Source organism: Branchiostoma belcheri, unplaced genomic scaffold (genome assembly GCF_001625305.1).
Source record: "Branchiostoma belcheri isolate BF01 breed outbred unplaced genomic scaffold, Haploidv18h27 scaffold112, whole genome shotgun sequence".
Taxonomy (NCBI): Eukaryota; Metazoa; Chordata; class Leptocardii; order Amphioxiformes; family Branchiostomatidae; genus Branchiostoma; species Branchiostoma belcheri.
Window position 1 is genome coordinate 1044988 of NW_017802514.1, and position 24939 is coordinate 1069926.

At 38.6% G+C, this 24939-nt stretch overlaps 2 protein-coding genes and 1 long non-coding RNA gene across 4 annotated transcripts in view; 1 reads left to right on the top strand and 2 right to left on the bottom strand.

Moving 5' to 3' along the window:
* LOC109461958 (BAI1-associated protein 3-like) overlaps positions 1-19749 on the bottom strand; it is a 22682-nt gene extending 2933 nt beyond the window's left edge. The window contains exons 1-25 of one of the 2 annotated variants that reach the window (XM_019758441.1): positions 19711-19749; positions 19042-19119; positions 18420-18507; positions 14884-14991; positions 14619-14705; positions 14223-14329; positions 13162-13279; positions 12350-12474; positions 11682-11772; positions 10600-10656; positions 8682-8779; positions 8185-8236; positions 7068-7234; positions 6120-6243; positions 5198-5266; positions 4612-4788; positions 4164-4379; positions 3608-3676; positions 3259-3338; positions 2804-2984; positions 2309-2392; positions 2032-2113; positions 1757-1795; positions 1319-1442; positions 341-546 (exon numbers count right to left, since the gene is read on the bottom strand). In XM_019758441.1, the coding sequence (XP_019614000.1) occupies positions 341-546; positions 1319-1442; positions 1757-1795; positions 2032-2113; positions 2309-2392; positions 2804-2984; positions 3259-3338; positions 3608-3676; positions 4164-4379; positions 4612-4788; positions 5198-5266; positions 6120-6243; positions 7068-7234; positions 8185-8236; positions 8682-8779; positions 10600-10656; positions 11682-11772; positions 12350-12429 (1996 nt within the window). In that variant the 5' untranslated portion in view covers positions 12430-12474; positions 13162-13279; positions 14223-14329; ... (3 more) ...; positions 19042-19119; positions 19711-19749. Of the gene's footprint in view, positions 1-340; positions 547-1318; positions 1443-1756; positions 1796-2031; positions 2114-2308; positions 2393-2803; positions 2985-3258; positions 3339-3607; positions 3677-4163; positions 4380-4611; positions 4789-5197; positions 5269-6118; positions 6244-7067; positions 7235-8184; positions 8237-8681; positions 8780-10599; positions 10657-11681; positions 11773-12349; positions 12488-13161; positions 13280-14222; positions 14330-14618; positions 14706-14883; positions 14992-18419; positions 18508-19041; positions 19120-19710 lie in introns of those variants that run through there. The other variant, XM_019758449.1, reaches the window with a different exon arrangement.
* Positions 3633-12386, top strand: LOC109461986. Its single transcript, XR_002139729.1, has 4 exons — positions 3633-3698; positions 6137-6258; positions 7631-7700; positions 12323-12386. It is a non-coding gene; the product is annotated as an uncharacterized LOC109461986 (long non-coding RNA).
* Positions 19750-20560: 811 nt separating the features above from the next.
* LOC109461976 (BAI1-associated protein 3-like) overlaps positions 20561-24939 on the bottom strand; it is a 16109-nt gene continuing 11730 nt past the window's right edge. The window contains exon 9 of the mRNA XM_019758459.1: positions 20561-20662. Coding sequence (XP_019614018.1) covers positions 20561-20662 — 102 coding nt within the window. The remainder of the gene's footprint in view (positions 20663-24939) is intronic.

Below are 24939 nucleotides of genomic sequence, written 5' to 3' on the forward strand. Positions count from 1 at the left end.
CAGAAGAACTCCCCACAAGGCTCAAAGGTCCAAGATTTTTCTTATTCTTTAAAGATGGACTGATTCGTGTCACCAGCAAGGCTGGAATCGTAGGAAAACGGCTCACTTTGCTCACGGCACATTTTCTTTGAAATTCTCTAAAAAAAACATGCAGGAAATGCCATTTCAGAAGGTTCAATCATTTTTCAAAATTTCCTGGAGGAGCATGCCCCCCCACACCCCTAGGAACCTCGCGCCTTTGGCACTCGCCTCACGCCTACTGTTTTCACTGGTCCCTCAAGCACTTGGAAGAACCCCCCACTCACACTATTTAAAATCTTGGCTATGGGCTTGTACTTACTGGGAGGCTCTGGCCTGATGAGTAGGACAGTGTTCTGCTTGACGGCGCGGAAACCCTCCGGTATGGAGGGTCGATCCTGGCCGTACACGTCTGCCAGGGGCAGGAAGACCTCCCCCGCTACGTCATCCCTGGCCAGGACGTCGTGGTCCATCACGGTGAAGAGAACACAGGCTCCAGTCTGCTTCAGCTGGGACACTGCTACTGGACTGTCAGGGAAACAGAGAAAATGTGGTAAGGTGAGGCAGAAAGCCAACCTTGTCGGTGAAGCAGATAGCCAACCTTACTTGCAACAAGGGGAAGTGGAGGGCTCTTGCAGTTGCCTGTGCTGCAGCTGACCGATGATGGTGAGGTGAGGGATTTCTTTCTTTTCGTTTGGCAAATTAAAGTTTTAGGGTTGAAGGCTATCTCAGTTATGCATGGCTCAAAGTCAAAAGTATCTGCTAATTGTTCCATTTTGGTGACCACAATTGTCACAATACCAAGTCTTGGTCACATTATGCCTTCACACTATAATTAGAAATCATGTCTAATCATGGATATTGAACAAAGAAGCTGGTCAATCTATGCCCCCACTCTGGTTCTATTAGAAATCAATGTATATTGTACATTTTTGCATGTTTTACCATCAAATACAGTAAAACATTGGTTGTCACAAGGCATAACTGTTAAGCCAGCATTATATTTCAATTTCAATTTATTCAAACAAAATAGTACAAAAGCAGAAAATGCTGATGCACGATTTTTACAATTGGTTTAAAAAACAAAACAAAACAAGACAAGTACCCAGAAACACACTATAATTATAGAAATTATACATGTATATAATGCTGTACTGTAGCTAAACGGTTATGAATGCATATTTTTACACCCCTTGCTTTCATATCCTAATATTGCAAGATGAATTTGGTCAGTTCTTAGTTGACATTAAACATTGAATTAAATGGTTGAAAAAGTTCAAGAGTTGACCCAATAACTTACAATTTGAAGGTCTCGTCAAAGAGTGGGTTCAGTGTCTTCTTCTTGATGGAGGTTTTCTCTATTGCACAGGAAGGGAAGTGGTGGGATGGGCACAGCTCTATCAGCACGAAGGGGTCACTGTAGCCTTGTGGGAAGGCATGAAGATCACATGTTAGTCACATGATATCTGCATGTTCATGTCATGCTCAGGGAATGTTCAAGAAGGATACAATGAAACCGTGACTCTTAAAAGGACCGCTGACAGTATTGGTGAAACATTTTGATGTATGGATTTTATTTTTTGTGCTGTTCTGCATGTACTACGAGCTGATCCATGGTGTGAGCTCTATATTGTCTCTCAAAACTTAAGGATGCCAACAACACGTATCATATGATCTTTGACACTTTTCAAAGAATCATGAATGTTAAAAGTAATTTTAATTATCATCATCGACATACCATTTGTGTCCAAGGCAGGCAAATCCTTGCCACTCATGACTGAAGAAGAAAAATTTGAGACATGTTCACATTTGATATGCACAAAACATTTTGATAAACATGATAAATTGTTAGAGAAACAAAACCTTGATCAAGTTGATATTACAGAAACAACTGTATCTCTTTTACATCTACCTGTAGTTTAATCCTGAAAATATTATATTTTTATATCATTTTGTCATTGTCAGAAAACATTCACTCAGACACTACATTCTGAGCAAAAGATAACTTTGTACCTTCGATATGTAGAGAAGAGTCAGAGTTGTCGTAGTACACTTTGACACTGAGCGTCCCATAGTTCACAACAGTTTCTTCTTTCTGCAGGAACAATGCTTTATGATTAAGAAGTTTTTGCAACAAAGATTCAACCTCTTTACCTGGCATGGCATAGGAGGAGTTTGAATACATTTTTGCTATTGACTCAATCTTTCAGATTATGTACAAGGCATGTACTTCATCAATCATCCTTGGTGTTATGATTAATGATCATAAATAATACATATTTTGTATTACCTGTTGCTGAGGTTTCTCCAGGAAGAACTGCTCAATGAGCTCGTCTGTAGTTGCCTTCTGTAGAGTCAGTGTTTCACGCAGGTACTGCCGGAATAATAAGGAAAATTAAGCTCTGTGACTGACTTAATGGTCGGAAAAATTATGCACAAGACTATAATAATGAGGATTTCACCTCATTGAAGTGTCGATATTGCCACTACCACCTATAACAATACCAGAAAGTCTGCATCAGACTACTAGTTTTGCACATGTTTGTAACTCAATGGCTGGCTTCTTTGCACACCATCTGACTGCTTTAGTCAGTAATCTTTCTCTAGAAAACTCATGTGACATGTAGGACCTTTATCAAGTTTATGTATATCACAAAACATCAAGCATATGTACAATATACTGTTATTCGAATGCAAGCTCACGGAATGGACCCGTCTGCTCTTGGAATTCTACCAAATTTCGTTATTTTGTAATGCATTACACGGTTCCATTCTGGAAGCACACCTTGTAGTCGTCTGTTTGTATGGCCTCGTCGTCCAGCCCCTCCCCGTCTGCGTGGAACAGGTCCTCCAGGATGTCCAGAGCTTCATGCAGGCGGCAGTAGAACGGAGACTCTTTCCCCAGGTTCCCGTCTAACGTCTCCTTCAGCTCTCTCAGAACCACGTTCCAAATCTCATCAAGGATTCTAAAGAGATTGAAATATTCTTTAAAACATGATGTTAAGTAAAAATCTACTGCATGTTATTAGATGCTTGCAAGTTCTGTACCTCTTATAACAGTGAGTTTGAATGTATTGAATGTCAATAAGTAATAACTCAATGACATTGTCATGTTTTTTAAAGGTCAGATTTTAGTTCAAAACTTTGGTTAGTGTTGTATATTAGCTAGGGATAAAATGATTTTGAATGCAGATGTGTCAATACTGGTGAGAAGTTGTTCAATGAAAAGCCAACACCTACTTGTCAAAATTTGCTCTGAGCAGACTCATGTTCAAGGTCTTCAAGTTGTTGTCCAAGTACTCCATCAAAGGACAGATGGCCTAAAACAACAGATAACATTCACTTAACACATCAATTGCATTATAACAGTTACTGTAACAGTTACAGTAACAGTTACTACTAATAATAATCATATGTTAATATCTTTCAGCTTACAGTGCTTTTTTTTGTAATACAGTGAATCTGTTGATAATGTCATGGGCATGTGCTTAGGGCTGACAGTCTTCCACTTTGGCCAATAATTTGTTTCTGAGATTAGGCAAGTTGTTTAACATCTAAAACTCTTTATGGCTGTTTTTGAATTACTCACATCATCTGTCCGAGCAGAGTCAGGTGCCCAGGCGAGGTGGAACACAAACTTCTTGATATCTGGTTCCATCTATTGGAAGGAAAACATGCAAGTAAGTCACTTTTATCCTCAGTATGCAATAGCAAAAATTGAATAATATAATGACATTATTAGGATTTTCTTTCACACAACCAGTAATGTCTCTCACCACATTATTGAGAGAGTCATTACTGGTTGACTATTTAAAAGAAAATCTCAATATCCTACGTTCTACCTACCTGATGACATTATTTTGGATGCATAATATAACATTACGGAGTATAATTTACTATAAAAAGATTCATTGCCAATCCAACAGGTGGTTGAGGCTATCTGCAAAATATGAGAAAGTCTGGCAAACACTTTTTGTGATATTTAAAAAAACATCTCAAGCATTTGTGATTGCAGAAAGAAAAAAACTAATTCTTTAATCATTTTTTTATGTCTGCCTTCATATCAGACTTCACTAATATCCCTCTTACATGTATTTTCTAATCACAAAATAATCATCGAAAGCCACTTTGCAATAATTACTTACTTTCTTGCCAACTACAATCACGACATCAGCGACTTTATTTGACATGTCATCATTGGCTGACTCCATCATGTTGACCAGCGTTCTGTGCGACTGTTGACCTCCGACCTCCCCGTAAACCTTCTGCATGGACCTCTCGATGTCCGCAAACCCAAGGGATTCTGGGAGAGAGGTCAACGACCTCTTGACATGCTCGATGTTGTTCAGTGTTATGCAGAGCTGTGATTGAAAAATAATTTAACTATTCAGCTGTTCAGCTTTGGATTTTAGATATTATTATTACACAATGAGAAAGCCATAGTCCTTTACCCTTGTTTTTGCCGTGATTTTCTTTCTTAAGCCTTCCATTACAAAACCAGTAATGTATTGCACTTGAGGTACAAAATCAAACTTGTCCAAAAAGGCAATTTAAAGCCAAACATCCCTAGCCAAAGTGTCTTTGAAAACTCACCTGGTCTGTGATATCAAACTGCCCCTCATCGTCAAAGTAGCCTGCAGCCTTCAGCTTCTTGTGCATGAGCTCTGCGTAGTACCTGGCTCCACTGCAGATATCCTCCATCACCAGCGTCACAAAGGTGTAGGCCCCCACTGGGTCTGGCCAGTCCAACTGCCTGTAGAACTCACGAATCTGAAACAGCACATCATCTTAAATGCGTTGATGAAGGTTAGACATCTAGGTCATAAGATTACACCAAAAAACAGTTACTCAAGCAACTGGATTATGATTTTGGAAACGGTCAGACGTTTCAGGTAGCATCCACTACCTTTCATCAGTGACACTGGAGCCTTGTCAGGAAGGCAGGTTTATGAGTACGGAGTGGCTATTTATCGATAAAATAAGTGAAGACAAATTTGTTGAAAGTCCAAAGGAAACAAAAGTTAGACAAATCAAGACAAGGATGATGCAAATTAGTCAAGTAGCTCCTGTTGTTTCAGCTCTAAGATGCTATTTTAAAAGCTCGAAGAAGATGTATACAGATTCTATGTAATTTTTTATCCTTTTATAGATTTTGAAAGATGTATTGGTACTGCAGTACCTGTCCAAAGCAGCAGGTGGCATCAACTGCTGATGTACTGTGTTTCACCATCGAGTGCACAAGCTCAACCTATTGACAGGGAAAAAAATTAATGTTGAAACAATCTGTTCATAAACCTTGACATGATAGATATTTCCACAAGCCTGGTAAGGAGACTAACACTTTTAAGAATTTCCTAATGATTTGTTTTCATGCAAATTGTTGATGTTAACAATTACGATGATTGCAAGTAGTGCACAAGTTAGCTGTCACCTTCCACCACCATACAAAACTAGGAAAAGCAAAACAACCTAGAGCCCACAGATAAACACAAAACCAACACCACGTGGCAAGATGTATGGCAAGAGGAAGGGAGAGTTGTGTAGTCTAAGAGAGAAGTGCTTGCATTATGGCGGTGCAAGACATTTAATAAACAAGTCATGTACATATACCTCCTGTTGGTGGTCCAGAGAAAGGTGCAGAGAAAAAATGAAGAAATTGTGTCAGTAAACAATAGAGCAACAGAATACTGTATCATAAAAATAATCATAAAAAATCATCTGTGTTAAAAAGTGGCAATCAGGTAGAAGAGTATCCAGCAAAAACAATCTTAGGAAACTTCAATGTGATGAAACATCTGCTGTTGATAATTATGAAAATCAAAATTGCAGAAGAATAGACAAATAACCCACATACTTTTCCAGCTGGGACACTATCCACCAAATATTACCCTTTATCAATACTATGTACATTATTGTGTGGTACAATGTACATGTAACTACTGCCTTGAAATTCAATATGTGTCAATCACTCAACAAGATTAGAGCTTACATACACAAAAATATCACAATCTCACATGTTAAAATGTTCTAAGCATCTACAGTAACTGCTTGACATTCATTTTTCCAATTGGTGAATATTGACAAATTTGAATGTCATGTACCTTGTCCAATTCCACAGCCTTCTCCAGCCGTCTGAAGGCCTTGTGCCGTGCCAGGCTGAACCATCTCTTGATCGCCGGGTCAAACCACACATGGTAACTGTCCATGTGTAGTTCACTCTTCTCACTGTGATGAAAAAAGGTAAGGCCCAATATTTCTTGACATATCACACCAAGACTATCCATCTTGTTCTAACCTGTAGTGGTTTTAGCATAAAGGTCTGTCTTCTCTAAGGATGGCAGTAGCCTCTACTAGGCTTCAGGAAGCAGCTGGAAAGAGTAGAAATTGGCCAAATACAAATGTAGAAAGATGATATGCCAGGGGAGTTGGTCCATGCTGAGAGAACAGAAGAAGCGGCAAACTGTTCTCTCAGTGAAAACTAACTCCCCTGGCATATCATCTGTCTACTTGGCCACTTCTTGAACCCTGGTAGAGACTAGGGCTGTGTTTAAGTGAAGTCACCCAAACCGCGATTCGGGTAACTCACATTCCTCACATCTGGTCCATGTGCCACACACTCCTGTGAAACCGTGTTCAATCACAATTCGCTTGAGCTACATTTATTGCTGTTTGATGATAACACGCAAGGTGGCGTGTTATTAATGTCAGAGGTCAACGACCTGCTTGCTGATGCCCCCCTCCCAGCGTATCTCGGCCGAATGCCGACGTGGTCCCGCCAGAGGCGGTGAAGCTCGCCCTAGAACGGACACATTATTTGACCATACAGCTTTGGATTTTAGATATTATTACACAATGAGAAAGCCATAGTCCTTTACCCTTGTTTTTGTCGTGATTTTCTTCCATTACAAAACCAGTAATGGCTTCGGAGTAAACCACATGTAAAGCGCCTTGGGTGACTTCACTTAAACACGGCCTAGGATGTCAGCAGAACCCAATGATAAGGCAAGGAAATTATTCAGGAATTTAAAGAGATTTGTAACTACAATTACCTGACTGGAAGGGATTCCTTGAAGGCATGGAACTCTTTGAGAGCCAAGTAGAGTTCAAACAATGATGTACTGATGGTGACGTCATCATGGTCTGATGCGGAGGGCGAGTGTTCAGCCTGGAGGGTCACATTGATGTCCTCCATACCTGTGTTCATGTCCTTGTACAACTAGAAGAGGAAAAAATAAATAAAGGCATGAAAAGAAAGTGTCTTTGAATGGCTGATCAACATTTTGGTTATGTTAACCGTTGTCCTACAGAGCCCATATGTATGGTTATACATACAATACCATCTATGTAGCGCCCTATATATGTACGTATTTCTTGTGCAAAGCATCATACCACAGCAAAACGCAATGAATGCGAAAGTAATTACGCCACAGCAGGGGAAAAAACCAAGGGACTGTGACTTGATTAAGATGAAATTGTTCAAAAATATTGTGTAAAAATGCCAGAAGGACAAGGGTTTAAAGTCTTACAGAAATCCCATAATAACAGTCACTCTGCACTTTCCAGGTTTATTAACAATTTGTGCTATCTATTTCTGTTTTTTTTTGTTAACCAGATTAAGGCCAGGGAAGACATGCTACTCAGCAATACATGTGCAGAGAAGGTACAGACAAGCAAACAATGAGGTTGGTGTATTTGATTATCACGGGTGATCTCTATTCAACTTCTGATGAAGTCACTTAACCCTTAATGATATTGTCTTGTCCCAGCTCAGTTACAATGTAGCTCACATTCCAAACCCAACACACCTGTCCATCCCCATGATCACAGTAGTATAGCCCATCCATTGTGCATTTTACACATGAAACAAGAATTTGGCCACCTTCTCAGGCACTCTGCTCAGGTACATGTATTTTTGTTTATTTTTATTTAGTTTTGCACTTTTTCAGCATACAACTATTATATTCTTATGGACTGCAGATTATGTTGCACTTGGAAGGTACAAAGAGACAATCGTGTGGTTGCATAAGTTTATGAAATTATGACATTAGTTTCTAAAAAGCCTCTTGCAGCCAATCCTTTTCAAATATCACTATCGCTGCATGCAAATTTAGAACTCTCAATTGTATCATAAGTATTAATAATGATCAGAATGTGTAAGAGACTCACCAGAGCTTCCAGCTGTTTGTATGCAACAGTGAAGTAGTCCACATTCACAACACTAGAAAACAACATTTAAATTTGTCAATGGCCACTGAAGCAATGTCACAGTATACAATATAAGTTACTGCATATTTACATGTAACTGTACAACTATCAGAACTCTGAGACAAGATCTTACTGGGTTGACAAAATGCGTCTCGAAAGCTCCCTAAAGTAGCTAATAACTCGTGTGTATTGTTTGAAAATAAAAAAATATTGCCAAAAATATATCAGAATATTGATTCAGTATTTCCTTTATAGAATAGTGCACCAACAATATGTCAGCAACTTTACCACTTACTACATGTACATACATTTGTACTAGTAATGTGGGTTCAGGGACAAAATGATTATTTATTTATTTATTGGGATTTTCAGAAAAGAAACTGGGAGGAGTCAGCAAACAGGATGTAATCCTTTGACAAGACAATTATATGTAAGCTCATGTTGAGAATTGTTCTCACCTAAGAAACAACTTGTTGTAATACTTGAGGGCCTTCTGTATGTCTGTGTTGATCTCATTGGTCAGCTTGACCATGGACTGTAGGACCTCCTCATCGGACTGGTCAAAGATAGAACATCAAAGTCAATGAACTTACTGATAGGTAGATCAGATTCTACAATGATGACAACTGAAAATTCTGAATGTTACTCCTTGCTTTCATTTGAAACAAACACACAAGTTACGTCAATGAAGGTTAGACATCCAGGTAATACGATACGCCAAAAAGCAGTTACTCAAGCAACTGGATATGATTTTGGAAACGGTCAGATGTTTTGACTAGTATCCACTAGCTTTCATTTCAGCTAGTATCCACAAGATTTCATCACACAAGTTTTCTATGATGTCTCACATAAGCAGCATGAACATTCAAGAAGATGCTACAGTGAGCAACAGTGTGAACTTATAGAGCTGAAGGACTACTAGTATTAGTAATGATTATCTCAACCTTAGCTTTAATGAGTGTAAACAGAGTATGGCTCAAAAAAGGACCATTTTTGTCACATTACTGTGTATTTACATTACCCTGTACACCATTGACAACTGTCATAGCACATGGAAACAAACAAAGAATTCAGAGTGTGTATTCTAATTTTACTTTACACAAAAAATACAGGACATTATAGTTGAAACAGAATTAGCACGGCAAGACTAAATGGGAGACAACAACAAATTCCAACAGGTTTTAATTGTATTAGATCTAAAGAAGTGAATAATCCTACACTAAGGAACCATTCTATAGGCTTGAGAGGGTCACTGCTTTCAATTTCATTTCTCAGGACTGAGACTTCATTGACTATGGCCTGTAGCATTTCCTCTGACACCTGGGAAGAAATTGCAAATGAGCTTGATAATGGGCATTGTTTGTAAAATTGCTACATAAGTAAGTAAAATCATCATCAGTTGCTAGGCATTTAAGGGGTTATAAAAGCAACACAATTTAACTGAAGCCTGCATGTACGTCTCTCTGCTTAATGTAAATCATGATTTTATGGTAAAGTCAAATGCCAATTTTGTGGCCCCTTCAAGACCCCTTCAATGGTTGTTTTCTCAAAGAAAGGTTAGACTCTAATGCTATGTTGCATCTTTCCCAACAGGTTTCTAATAGGGTCGATAGCCAATTGTAGGCATGTGACATAGGAAGCGAATTAAGCTCCAAGATTGAATTACATTTTTCATTCAAGTCTCGCGGCGAGACTTGAATGAAAAATGAGGCCCGGATGTACCATAAAGGGATCATTGATTGATTTACCTAAAGTAAGGAGGATTTCGGGGTTTTGAACCCAGGAATGGAATTAAGTTTCCAATCACTTTTAATGGTTTACTGAGCCCCAAAGGATTGATAAAAAGAAACAGGTAAGACTCAAGCAGACATAATCCTGTTCAGCATGAATAGAGAAAGGGCCAAATGCTAATTCTAAAGCATGGTGATAGGAGTGAAACTTAATACTCCATAGTAACAAATCACACATAAGTCATCTACCTAACCAATGTTTTACATTAAATGTTTTCCTAAGGCTTTCTTTCTAGACTAAAGCTTTTAGCTTCATTTTGTCTACTGAGCAAGATTTGCTTTGCTATTCCCATCCTTCTAAATTCATAGCAGCAGCAAATTTGTAAACATCTTCAAAATGTAAACTCTTTACCCACAAATCTGTAGCAGTTAGAGCAAAGCCCACATCTAAGTCCTGGCTTTCTTAATACCAGTACATTTGAATATTCTTCACTACATATAGTATATGGTAATACAGTTTACAGTAACATGACCCTAAGTCAGATGCAGTAGTCTATATCATAGTATATGTTAAATAGGTGTAACATCTGTTATTGGTTCGAGCTTTTGAGCTTTAAGAAGCAACTCTTGTGTGACATGTACTTACATGGGTTGTGGGCTTTGTGATTGCTCTGACTTTCAGGTACCAGTCCTTTGTACCTTGCTGTAAATTACAAGATGTAAGATTGTGTGCATTTAGGTACTTGAAGTAAAGCATGAAGGATAACAGAAAGCTACAAGGCTAACATTTGCTTTAAGCCAAATAGAGCATTTCCATTCCATCTTTAGTAAAAGTGTAGCCCCGGATATGTACATTCAAAAGGGAAAACACGGCTTTTCTGAGTAGGAAAATCTACATGCATTATACCCAACCATACATGTACATGAACATGTACATGTATATGGCACAGTGGATCTTCTAAGGCCACACCAATTTAATTTGTTGGTTCTCGGATTTTTTCAGAAAAAATATGAAGCGACAGGGCGAAAAAAATAAAATAAAAACAGGTCTAGGCATCCTATTATAGGCTTAAATGCTATGGAATGAGCCATGAAGTCAACACAAAAGGCTGGGTTAAAATTTAAACATTGAATTTTGAACTTTTAATCAAACCACTGCAATGATAGATGGGAAAACTGTAACAACTAGGAAGAAAAGGACTTTCCTCAACTGTTGGGGGCAAAACATGAGCATTTTTCAGTTGATTCAGGACCAGAATGAAATTTTTTTTTTGTCAAATCAGAAAAAAACGAAGAGGCGAATCCGAGAACCAACAAATTAAATTGGTGTGGCCTAATGAGTGTTTGATGCTTACTGTGTTTCACCAATTTCCATCTATTTTTACCCAGCAGTAAAATGTCTAAAGCAATAAGATAGGGACATTGGGTACAGTTTAAAGCTATCTTTCTAGCAATTCTATTGCATTTGCCCTAGAAATAAAAGTATAATGCTCTTTGGAGAGACCATCATAAACAAAATACAGAACATTTTCCATTCTGCCTAGGGGATGGAAGTATAAAGACACCGATTTGAAAAACATTATGATCATTCTTTCTTCTGCCTTACCCATGCATGACCTAATTACAAATTGGGTCCCAAAAGGATACTCAAATAGGGAGAAGGCTAAAAATGAATGCGGTAACAGATCTAGACCTTATCCATAATCTGATACAAATTGTATTGCATACCTTGATGACTTTGATGATCTCTCTGCGCATGGGAGCATGGAAGGGGCAGACCTTACTGTAGGCTGGCATGTCGTCTATCAACTGTAAGCACCTGCAGAGTAACAAAATCCAAATATTTAGTTCAAGGCTGAGTAGGAACTTCAGAAATCTGCATACTATTTAGTTTTGGGTATTATAGTCACAAAGCATTGTTTCTATATGTTGTGTTAACAACAGAATTGCTTTCAGCACCAAGGACAGGAACATACATGTAACACAGGTCTACACATACATCAGGTAGAAAGTCAGCAGTGTAAAGCTTTGGGATGCTTGTACAAAGCAAATGATATCCAAATAGGACAAGTTACATTCACAAGTACATCATAAAGTGAAAGTTGAGACATCCAATGTAACATTATGTCCTATTGTTGTCATGTTGTACAAAAAGTCTGTTTGGCAAGGTATAAAAATGTAGCCTGGAGTCCAGCCTTGTTAGCTTTAGTCTGCTCACCAAGATCCGCTACACACCCAACAACCTAACAAGGCTGGACTCCAGGCTACTAAAAATATGGGAGTTTTGATTCTGCCTCACAGAAAAAAATGGGTGACATTTATTCCCTACATGATTGCTGTTCATATATATTCTTCCTTACTTTTTCCAGCTGTGGGGGTGAGAAGACTGTGCTTACCTGAGTATGTAGTCCAGCTTGTATATGGCCTGTCTGTTGTTGGGAGGAAACAGGCCTCTGTGCTGATCAAGGAGAGACATGCACAGCTCTATGAAGTCTGCAAATGAATCGGCCAGATCCTGCTCCTAAAGGAAACAACAAATTGTGAGCAGACATTTATATTGTATATTTGTCAGTGGTAGAAATATTTTTTTGCAGTGTTCCGCAATATTGCAGAATGTCAAAATTTTATTCTGCAATTCAGAAACACTTTCTGTAAATACAGACCGGATCCAAACCCGTGGAATTATATACAAAATAGCATGTTGGCATGCAAAATTACTTGACAATGTATATCATAGAGTCAGTAGTAAACAAAAGGCTTTCAAAAACCATTGAACCCCTAGCCTGATTTTTTCAGTCTGCAAAATTGCAGGTTGCTTAATTTTTCTTCTGCAATATTGAAAATGTCTCTGCAAAATGCAGATTGCAGGTGGGTATTTCTAACACTGTGTGAATTGGCTGGTTGATGGTATACATGTGAGGCACACACTTGACCTTATATGACATTTGATTTGTCAGTCATTTATGAGTTGTGTGCTTGCTTTTGGTAAAATTGGAAAACAGAGAAGCAACAGATCGCATATTCTAAAATCACATCTCTGGGTATTCACAAAGATGTGGATATGTAGCCACATTTGGCAAATGGAGATGTTTGAGCAAGGAAAGACACTACACTTTTCTTGTATTATTACCAGTCTCCACTATCAGAACATTTTATAAAACTCTAACATGCATAGTCAGTAAAGGAGTTACAAGAACTGTGTTTTCACCTCCTCTCTGGTGAGCCCGTCAGGCTGCCAGCTGTTGTGCAGCTCGTGTAGGAGTTTGTACAGAAACTCGTAGTCAAAGGCGTACTGCAGGTGCTGCTTACTGTAGGCTCTCCAACGGCTGAAGGGGAGGGAGCATGGTAGTGTTATAAGGCCCCACCAATTTGCTTCGTTGCTTCTCAGATTTCTTCAGAAAAAAATATGAAGCGACAGGGAAAAAAGGCCTAGGCATTTTGTGATAGCCCCAAATGCTATGATAAGAGCCATGAAGTCAATATATCAGGCTGGTTTGTAAGTCAAACAATGTTTTTCAAACTTTTAATCAAACCACTGCATTGAGAGATGGAAAAATGGTAACAATTCTGAAGAGAAGGGGCTTCCTTCAAATGTTGGAGCCAAAATATGGGCATTTTGGACTGTTTCAGAGCCTGAAATTTTTTCTTTTTGTTTGCAAATCGGAAAAGTTTTAAGTGGGCAAATCCGAGAACCAAGGAATTAAAATGGGTGTGGCCTAGAAATCAGACCACCGAAACTGATAAACCTAGGAAACATCTAGTATGTGTACTACGTAATGTGTGTCACTGAGTGTCAAGCCACAGTTTTCTTAAGCACTTGGATCTACTAACCCCTATAATAACAAATTAACAAATTGGCACTATGCCAACAGCCTGCCAATGCCTGACTCTTTCACCCACATACCATATCTGAATCTGATCCTTCACCCACACACGACATCCGAATCTGATTCTTTCACCCACACAAGTCATGTACACCATATTACTGCTAATATCTTGACAGATTAGTCCCTTGGCCTTTGTTAAAGATTGTAGAATCATATATCTAGAAGTAGTTGTCAACTTAGTATCAGTCAAGACCAAAACATCATGGATGACAGTTCTCAAAGTACATGTAGCATATATTAGGCTTTTGTATCTTATCACAATCATATATTTTTATGCATACTGGTACATAATAATAAATTATTATTATATAAAATGGCAATATTCAAAGTCAATGACTACAACATATCCTGTCAGCAATCAGAGATCTGAATTGATCCTTACACAATAGCTTCATCCAGTGGAGTCAGCTCCTGTTGAATGAAGTGCTGGTGAAGAATAGTCTGAGCCGGTTGACTCAAGTTCCCATCCCACTTGTCAAAAACGTGGTCCTGAACAAAATATAGAAAATATGATATTATATTATGTCAAAATCGTATGGTCTGTTTGCTCCTAATGTACATGTTTGTACATGTATTTGTAGTCAGCATTATTTCTTGCTCTCTTGATAAATCTTCTTTGTATATTATGTCAGATTATGATGAAAGTAATCCACATTTATTCAGTAAACTGTAAGCCAGTGTAGTATAGGACTGGTACAGTTTTGTATCTCATTGTCTGAGAAAAGAAGAAAATGGTACACATTATACAGTACAAAGCTGCTTCTTTGAGAAGACTCACCGAATGTGTTCTGGCTTCATGTTCCACAAATAGGTTATACAGGTCCTGATGAACCCTTATGGCTTCCTCCTTATATGGGGTGTCTCTCTGCAACAGAATGCAAGGAACAGTTTTAAAAAGTTCAGGATGATGTACATAGTCTTAGGTCACACACCGAAAATTGCTCAGTTCTACTACGATTTATTTCAAAAGCATTCAGGCAAGATTAACTTCCGGGTAACCCTAGTAACCTTCTTCAATTTACCACGGCAATGTTTTCACTCACCTCCTGAGTCGCTAGTTGAAGTTGAAGTCTGAGCCTGCCTTGGACCTTAGACCTGATTGACCTTGCTTCAAGGTCAAACCATTGGTCACAGCCGGAGGATGGAATTCTCTATAATCAAAGACAACAGACACAGCACATGAGGCTTGGATAAATGGTTCCTAAATTTCATGCCAGAAACAATATTTTATGTCCATGTGTACTCTGCAAATTTTAATAGAAATTTCAATGAAAACAGCCATCAAAATGATTAACAAGCAGTTCAAAATATCATATTTTGACCCCAACACCATCAAGTTCCACAGAAATCAGCCAACATTCATTAACACACTGTCCTAACTGGTAATGAAGACAGTGAGATTTCTAAAAACAGAGCCATGTCGGCTCACAGATGTATTCTCTGAATCATGAAATGTTGCATTCCTCTGTTCACTGAGTAATAATTATTGGATGTTTACATGTATTTAATTCTCAGATGTTTTATGTACTAGCTGCATGTCAAAGTATGGTAATATCAGTTCTCATTCAGTTCCTGCTTTGATCAAGATCATCTCCTTGGTCTATGATCAAAGAACCATCAAATCTTTGACACATGATCAACTGTATGCAGTACTGTATGCAGCTCTTTCATGCATATAATTCTCAGCCATGTTATGGTAAATGCAACTAATGATTGGATAAGAAAGAGTTGGACTAGGTGGAAATTGCCCCCCCCCACGCGACTACTAGTATCCAAACCACGGGACTAAGCCAGAGCACACCCATTGTTGGAAAAGTGGGACAGACAATGGACACCACTTCACGATCACCATGTTACATCCACAGAGACCAATTAAAGATTTCTTATGCCACTCTTGTTGCCTGATTCCTTTCTGAGTGGTGCGTAATTCATGCATCATTATTCTGCTTGCATGCGATATTGTTCCTTTACTATGCAGGAGACAACTCGGTATCCCAGTGAGAAAGACGATAAAAGTGTTGGAAAAAATTGGCTTGGCGTCATGAAGCGATTAATGCCTATTAATGAAGATGTTGAATGACCACAGATGCACAGTCTCAGTACTGGGTGGATTTTATGCAGTCTACCGATCATGAGATGTATTTAATACTACTTATCACGTACACTAGTATGGCAATAAATCCAGCAGCAATGAGCAAATTTGAAGGGGCGGGAATTAATGATCGTATCTTGAACCACCTGTGGCTGTACGTAAAATAGCCTGCATGTGGGGGCGGGTAACAATTCTTACATCGCTCCATGTGATAGCAACTCAGCTGATACCTACATGTGTATAATGGTCTGCGGTCTACAGGGATTTAGAAGTAAGGATACAATTTGGCAATGGAATATGCAACAATCCTAGAAACTTTAAACTGACAAAGAAAATTGTAACCGGCAAAGTTTGTAGCTTCTGCTCATTCCAATTTTTCATTCCTAGTTGGTATCACACAGGCTCCTACTGTCAGAGACCATTACATGAAATATGTAACAATCCTAGAAACTTTAAACTGACAAAGAAAGTTGTAACCGGCAAAGTTTTTAGCTTGCTGGCTCCTTCCAATTTTTCATTCCTAGTTGGTATTCTCGCTTCACACAATCCCACAGCCACGCAGACAGTTGGCCATTACCCATATCAACCGGCTGCTATCACACAGGCTCCTACTGTCAGAGACCATTACACCTTCAGAGCGTGTACGCTATAAAACAGAGTTTATCTCTGGCTAGTAATAGTCCCCAGACAACTTCAAAGCTCTGTTCCAATCAGCCTTATCACATGAAAAGACTTAGGTCCATTCACACCCTGTTGGAGATGCTTTCGTGCCCTACACACTTGTAATTCAGGGAAACCGAGTTTTCCTTGTGACACAATTTTCCGAATAGGAATTGTAACAAACTTCCTTCTTGGTGAAACATTACATCGTCTGGGATTTCAAGATCTAATTAGTCAGTCCGCAAGATGAAACAACACGAGATCATAACAAAATTTCTTCTGTACGTCATTGAGGAAATTGAACACTGGGCAGCTATCAGATCCCCTGAAGCTTATCTTGCTACACCATCTGGCCTCCCCCCTATTATGTCAACAACATGGCTGAAGGATAGCAAGATTACCTGGCATAGGTGGTGTACTAAGGCTGATTAAGAATGAGAAAGATCAAGGTCTAGGTTAATACTGGTGTAAATTACAGCCGTATTTCATTCTTTGTAGCAGAGTTCAGAGCTTTGGCAACACTTTGTTGAAGGTGGATATTGCATTTCTGTATTTTCTGTTGTAGATAGTCCCTTCTTTTAAAGTTTGAGTGCCCCTATATCCAATTTAATTACCCTCAGCTGATAACAGTCTCCATCATCTAGCATTGAAGAAACACTAAAATTATACTGTATATACATGTATATGCATGGTTACACTGGGGCACTGACTGTTAAAGTTTGACCTTTAGGCACTTCAGGTGTTGTAATCTATAGAATGCTTATGAAAATGAATATTATCTGTTTGAGTTATCAGAAAACAAATCATTCAGGTGTTTGCAAGACTTGTGAAAAGAGATCTGTTGAATGATTTATACCAATTGCAAAAAAATTCTAACTTTATTTAGAAAGACGTCATATGCTGCTGAATTTGCGTCAAGACATTTTAGTAAAGAGCTTTTTGATTTCAGCTCTGCTTAGTGACTGTTTCACATTGCATGATTTATGTTTCGGAATCCTTATTTCTTAACAGCAGACACAAAACCCTTTTTATCCAGAGCCATGCATTTAGAAAATGAAGAAAGTTGTAGTGGACAAGATTTTACTGGTAATAAGAAGGACCTTAAACACCTGTTCTCGACACTGAATATAGATGAAAACAAATTTCTCTGTCTGACATGACAGCGATTCCAAATAAGATCTTTACATTCGAAAACCCTGTTTCCTCTGGAAGACAAACTCTCAGATAACTGCTGCTTTTGCAATGCATGAGTTTAATACCCAACTGCTGATCAACTGGAAAAGGTATAACGACAAAAACTCATTCCAGGACTTAACAAGTCTGCATCAAAGTCGGAACGGAATTTGGTTGGCACCAAAGAAAAGATTTATCAGTGACATCAATTTCTGGATGATCCTATGGTTGACAAAATGTCTAGGATCTTTGTGTATATTAGAATCTATTATTAAGTCTTCCATTATGTAACATTAAAGAAGTGTATGGTATAACTGTTAGGGCCATTTAATTTAACAGTATAATATATATAACCAGGGTTATAACAGGTATAACCGTATGTACAATATATATGGGGCAGAGATACTTTACATTTTATATATATATGGCCTCCGTCAGTCAATACTGACCATGGTAAATCCTACATTCTATAGTCACCGTCTTTTTATATTAACATCAACTCCTACTTTCCCTTGCCATTTGAGTTGACTTCAGTGTATTTAATTTTAGTGCAAACCTACACATGCAAACAGTGATGATGATCCAGCATAAAGAAAGTATTCCTATACAGAAATGATATATTGAACTTGAAGGAAACTTAGGAACTTGACTCACCGCCAAATTGATGTCGATGCAGCCAAGGAAGTCATCCACATCATCATCCTGCCCTGCCCGAGCAGACTGCACGATTTGTTTGAAGTATCTAAAACGATTAATACATTCAACGTAACATGTTAAGCTTGCCGGTAATTCAGTCAATCCTCTCCACGGAATGTGTGAATCAGGGGATTTTTGTGTAAATCTGGGGAATTTCAATAAATAGTGTGAAAAGTTAGATGTTGAGTAATACATGTATGTTTCATGGTACATGTATGTTGAACTTCTTTCATGTAGAGACTTGCAAAGTGTTAAAGTGAACTACATCTTTTGCATGCGGGCTTTAACCTTGCAATGAATAAACTAACACATTAACACATGTCCACCGGGGTGATATATCTACCATGCAGTCTTTGAAAAATTGGGAAAATCTCAAGTGCAAGACACTCCACGTATGCACAGTTTAGATATGCAATAGAGCATTATAGATGTACTGCAGTGAGATGCTGTATTTTGTTAGACGCTGCAACTTGCATTTTGCGGGATGCTGAAATTCAGTATTTTATTAGATGTTCAAAAACTAGTACCCATAATGTACTAGGAACTAACAATTATGATATTACTACTAAATTGTACTTACCTCCCTACACCTTTGATGCCTGACACCTCATTCAACTTTCTTGCTGCTTCAATTATGGATGCTTCATCATCATGATCCCTACAGATTAAGATGGTCTGTTGTTATTCTTTTACTATAAGCTCTCAGCAGTATTGTACTGTATTCCTGGCAAGTAACAGTCTGCACTCTGTTTAGTAGCCATAAAACATGTTTTATAATTAGGTACAACTGCTCACTGTACCCTTCATGAGTATAGTTTAGCGTATTGTAGAACGTCTTGTAGAATCGAAATATTTTCTAGCCAGTAGTTCTTTATAATACTCTGTCAGACACAGTAACCGTTGTCCATATATGTTAAGCATTACGATAGACACATACCAACTAGTAACCTTATTATTTGCTATATATTGTACCCATGACAATCGTTGTGCAATAAACTTTGACTTGACTTGACTGACATTTTATAGATTAGTACCTTCTAGTACACACTGCTTATTATAAGTTTGTGTCTGTCCAAAATAGCAGCTGTACCGAGTTCCTCAGAATGATTCAGTTGCCAGCAAGACTCAGTTAAACTAACAACAGCTTACTGCAACTGGTACAATTTTAGGACTCTAAACTGCAACATAGTTTATCACAGCCAAGTTTATTTGAACAAGTCTGAGATAAAGTGAGCAGCTGCAGACTCACCAGATATCAATGTGTAGTCTGTCATTCTTCAGGTCTTCTACTTCACTGTGGGGTCATTCAATGGGTTAGACAACAACGCAAGTCAGGTCACTAATGGTATACGTTTTTAATAGTGTCATAACACACATTTACATCTCCATGTACAACTTACAGCATCCTTAGGTCTGACATCTTTCACACATTTGTAATCAGCATGGTATGATAGTTTGGGGGTTGAATTACAGTCAGTTGCCATAGAATAGCTTGCACTAAGATTATGGGATGAACAGCCAGCAGTTTAGGTACATTTGTACTTATGACTTAGATGTACATGTTAACTAGTATGATGTCACACTGATATTACTGATATGTGACAGGAGGAAGAATGTCATATAAGGCCACAACAATTTAATTTCTTGGTGAACGGATTCGCCCACTTCATTTTTTTCTGATTTGCAAATAAAAATAAAAATTCAGAATCAACTGCAAAATACTCATATTTTGGCCTGAACAGTTGAAAACAGTCCTTTTCATCCCACGGTAGTTGTTACAGTTATTCCATCTTTCAATGCAATGGTATCATTAAAAGTAAAAAATTCATTGTTTAACTTTTGAACCAGCCTGGTGTGTTGACTTCATGGCTCCTAGCGTACCATTTTGGGCCATAATAGGATGCCTAGGCCTGTTGTTTTTTTTTCGGCCTGCCCGCTCCATTATTTTTCTAGAAAAATCCATTAACCAAGAAATTAAATTGGTGTGGCCTAATATGCAATATATAACGACATGTTATTTCTCTATTTTGTCTTGAAACATGCAGTTGGCATCCTTAACTGCAGGCTTGTAGCTAACTTTAAGTTTAACTTGATCATACTTACAATCTGAATTTCTCGTTCCACTGTGGGTTAAGTGTCTTCCTTCTGACCTCTGACACAAGAATGGGTGACTTGGCTATCAGATCTTCTGTTTGAGTCACCTGAGTGTGTAGAAACAAGTATAGTAAAGAGCTGTTTTTCATATCCAAATGGTATGATTTTTGGCTTTGGAAGCATATTCCAGCAAAAGGAACATGTAGACTGGCCTGTATTTTCTGAAAACCCATTGTTAAGACCCTGGATACTACATGTACCTCAATAATGGCCATTTTCAAACTGTAGGTTGTGTAGGTTTGTGACCAAAGTAACCAGTTACAGAGAAACCATGAAATGACTGAAGAAGATCAGGAAGTACATGTATTTGTAAAGAATAATCTGCTTTGAAGGTTACAAGCTGTAAAAAATATTGAAAACAGCATCTGTAGAAAACACAATCAAAGTGTGACAGTAGAACAACAACCAAAAGACCTAGAGCATTAGTATTTCACCTGTAACATGAATTTCAAACTGAAAATTTTGATGCGTAAAAACAGGACAACTTTTAACTAGAACTCATGAAGTGGTGTCAGGTGTATTTTCACTCTGAGGGTCTCCTACCACAAACTTCTTTCTCAGCATTTCTTGCACCCTCTGTTCCTGCTTCTCCTCTTTTGACATTTTCCCAGTAGGTGTAGATGGCTGTAAAAGCAATGGTTTCTAACCCTTTTGTACACAAGTAATTTACATTGTACAGTAATAAAGTTCCTGTAACCATGCATGATTTTTATGTGACCTCAGGAGGAAGCTAATAGTAGAAAGTTTATGCTTAGCCTCTCCAAACTGAATTTCATTCTCTTCATTGTTTATCCTGATGAAGGCGACAATGGTCGTTAATAATTTGAACTCTATGTACCTTTGTGTAAGCATAAAATATAGCATTGTACTGTGACAGTCATTCTTTTCAAATTTTTCTATTTTTCATGATCCAGCCTTCCTATCTCTCCCAACTGATCAGTTTTCTGCAAGCCCTCCTCCCGTACCTTGTCCTTGCCTCTGCTCTTCCTCCGTTGTCTGTCCTTGAAGCTTAGACGGTTCTTGGGCTTCCCTCCAGGAGTGGATGGGGGACTGAAGGATGGTGGGACAATTCCCAGCATGCAATAGGGGTCGCTGTACCCTGTAATTTGAAAGCAGAATGCCATTGGATCCACTACATGATAAATCTATGAAAGCTTTCACATTTGCCATTTACTTTTTAGCATCAAAGTTATAGTCAATATTATGCTAAGATAGTTCAATAAAATAATGTTATAAGAATTATGTGGGGATAGATGACTGTTTTCAAGTGCTGGTAGGCCCCAATTCATGTAATCTGCAGTATACTGTCAGTTCACATAAAAACAAAATATGCCATTCTTTCTTGAATGAACCATTTTTCTGCAAGCACCCAGAGTTTACTAACCATTTGCATCCTTTGCTTCTAGATCCTTTGCTTCTGCAACTGTAAGGGCAAGGGAAGTGTTATGAAAGATCATAAAATTGCCGCAACTAAAAAAATGTGAGTACTTTGAAAAATCTTTCTTAGTTCTGTAAGCAATAGTATCTGTGCTGTCCTTGGTACTGAACCTAGCATTGGTCAGTCTGTATTGTAATATTATGATTCTGTCATTCTGATGTATTCATATATAGCAATGCCAAAATGTTGCTTGTGTCATCTATTGGGTATAAGGCTTCAGCATTGCACAATGCATAACTTTTGGGCAACAATGCTAAGTTCAGCACCAAGGACAGTCACTCAGTGGTAAAGTGCTTTCACTGACAGTAGTGTGCCAAGATTGGAGCTAAATAGCAGTGTGATGATGTTACAAAGCTATAGCATGCACTAGATGGTAGAGAGCCCAGTTTTCCTCATACACCATGCAGTAGATAAGCTAGAATATATTACCATAACTAAAATGATAAAGACACCCTTGACTGTTTCCTAAAACTACCACTGCTTAAAGTCCGCAAAAGGTATTCATGCCTGTCTGAAAAGAGTTATTTTATCATACAGTAGGTTCCTGTGGTTGGCCTAATGTCTAGGGTTGTCAGTTTGTGTTAAATGTTCATAGCTTGTAAGAAATGTTTACCTGTTACGTTCAGCACACATTTTGGGGCCTGTAAGTAGAGGAAGCTTGATCACTAACACAACATTTGGACACATTGAAACATACTAAAACAAAAAACTTAGCAAGGTCTCATATTCCAAAATTCCTTGTTACTACAAACCATTTACTGAAATATATATTTTACACAATAAAGAAAACAAAGCTAAGGTTGTATTATGCCTTGATCATAAGAGCAATTCAAGAATTTGTAGAACAATTAAAAGATACACTAACGTCTTGTAAAAAATGTAATGTGTGACAAACTTGCTTTTGAAGTGTTTATCTATTGCCAATTAGTTTGATTTATATAGCATATCAGTAAAAACAGCCATCCCCCCCATTTCAATCAAAACTTGACTCTAGCTTTAAGTACAAGTCCCTCCTACCTTTAGTTCTTTAGCCCTGTCCAGCAGGGCCCTGTGTCTGTCTTCTGTAAAGTGGAATACCTGGGGGAAAACATGTTATTTTTGATAGTACTGTATATTTCATGCACTTATATCTAGCTGCAACTGATGAATACAGATGGAATGCTAACAAGAGAACTTCAAAGAATGCGCTGCACTACCGAGATTTGTTTTAAAAGTAGACTTTACAAACAGCTTACTTCTAGGCATTTGATCTGGTATCAGTGCAGGAATTTTAACAATGCTCTTGCAAGAAGTGCTAATAATATACACTCATTGAATTTGGCTAAAGCACTACTGGCTTTGAAATGCTGTCTCAGTCTTTAGTCTCAAGGCAGAAAGGCCCAATATCTTGTTACCTTATTTACATTAGAAGAGATGAATTAGAAACACTTTTTTCAAGTACTTTCAATACACAGTGGATTTCTAATAATGTAGCAGGTACGTGAAATGTTGTTGTACCTCTTGGGCATAATTGTACAGGTCTTCATCGAAGGGAGAGTGTCCGTCACTGGTGGTGCCTATCCTGTGTCGGATGGTGTACATCAACTCTTTGTACAGGGTGTCCAGCTAGGAGGAGGGGGACAAACACTAGAATCAAATGTGTGTCTGCCATCAAATTACGATAGCTTTGAGTCAACAATACTAAGTTCAGCACCAAGGACAGTGGTTTTCGCTGACAGTAGTGTGCCAAGATTGGAGCCACATAGCAGTATGATGATGCTAAAAAGCTGTAGCACTAGATGGAAGAGAGTCCAGTTTTCCTCATACACCATGTAGTGGATAAGCTAGAATATGTTAATTGAATAATTAATTCAAATGTATGATGCCCTTTATTGTTTCCTCAAACCTGTGCAAACTGCAAATTTACAAGGTATTCACTATTAAGTAGAAAATCTACAAACTTAAGGTATTCACTATTTGCCACGGTCTGTGATATATTACCAACCATGGCTTGAGACGGGAAAACAACTCACTACAATTGTCCAATTCGAATTTTGATTTATCATAACTACCAAGACGTATAGGTCAGGAATCTGATTTACAGAAATTCAAGACATTCTACATATCTCAAGAAGTGATGTGGGGGTATTTTGACCAAAAAAAAGCATTTAGAGAAGGAATTAAACTGATACGCACGACATAAATTGTTCTAGTAGAAGCTTTCAGGTGGCATCCGCCATCTTTCTTCAGCTCGAAAGAGGGGTCACGTGACCTAGGTGTCAAAGGTCACCCAGGTCACGTGACTGGACGAGGGAGTTGTAGATTGGTGGGAGCCTGTGGCGTCCTTGGTCACGGTTGAGGGACGGGGAGCGGGACCTGATGTGCACAGCTTCCTTGACCCCTCGTTCGAACCATCTACTTTCACGGTCTAGAATGGTGACTTTCTTCCCCGGTTGGTGTTTGTAAGTCTGCATGTGTTGTGCCACCGGAGAGGACTCTCGCTTGTGCTCAGATATCCTCTTTCTGAGGACCCTTTCAGTTTCACCTACATACTGGGCTTCGCAGTCTTCACATGTGAGATGATACACTACACCGCATGTGTCCTCTGGTTCAGTTTTGTCCTTTGGAGCGACCAAGAGTCTTCTGATTGTAGTGCATGGTGTACTGTGGACGGCCACCCCTGTGTTCCTGATCTTCCTGGTAATGGCTTCGGTCACACCCGCGACGTACGGTAGTGTAACATGACCTTTGGGTCTGCTGTCCGTGGAAGAGCGAGGATGTGGGATGAGTTTGGTCCTACCAGGGGACTGCCACGCCCACCTGGTGTATCCCGCTATGGAAAGGACTGTTTTGAGGTGATCGTACTCGGTGTTCTTATCATCTACTTCTGTGATGAGGTGGTCTGCT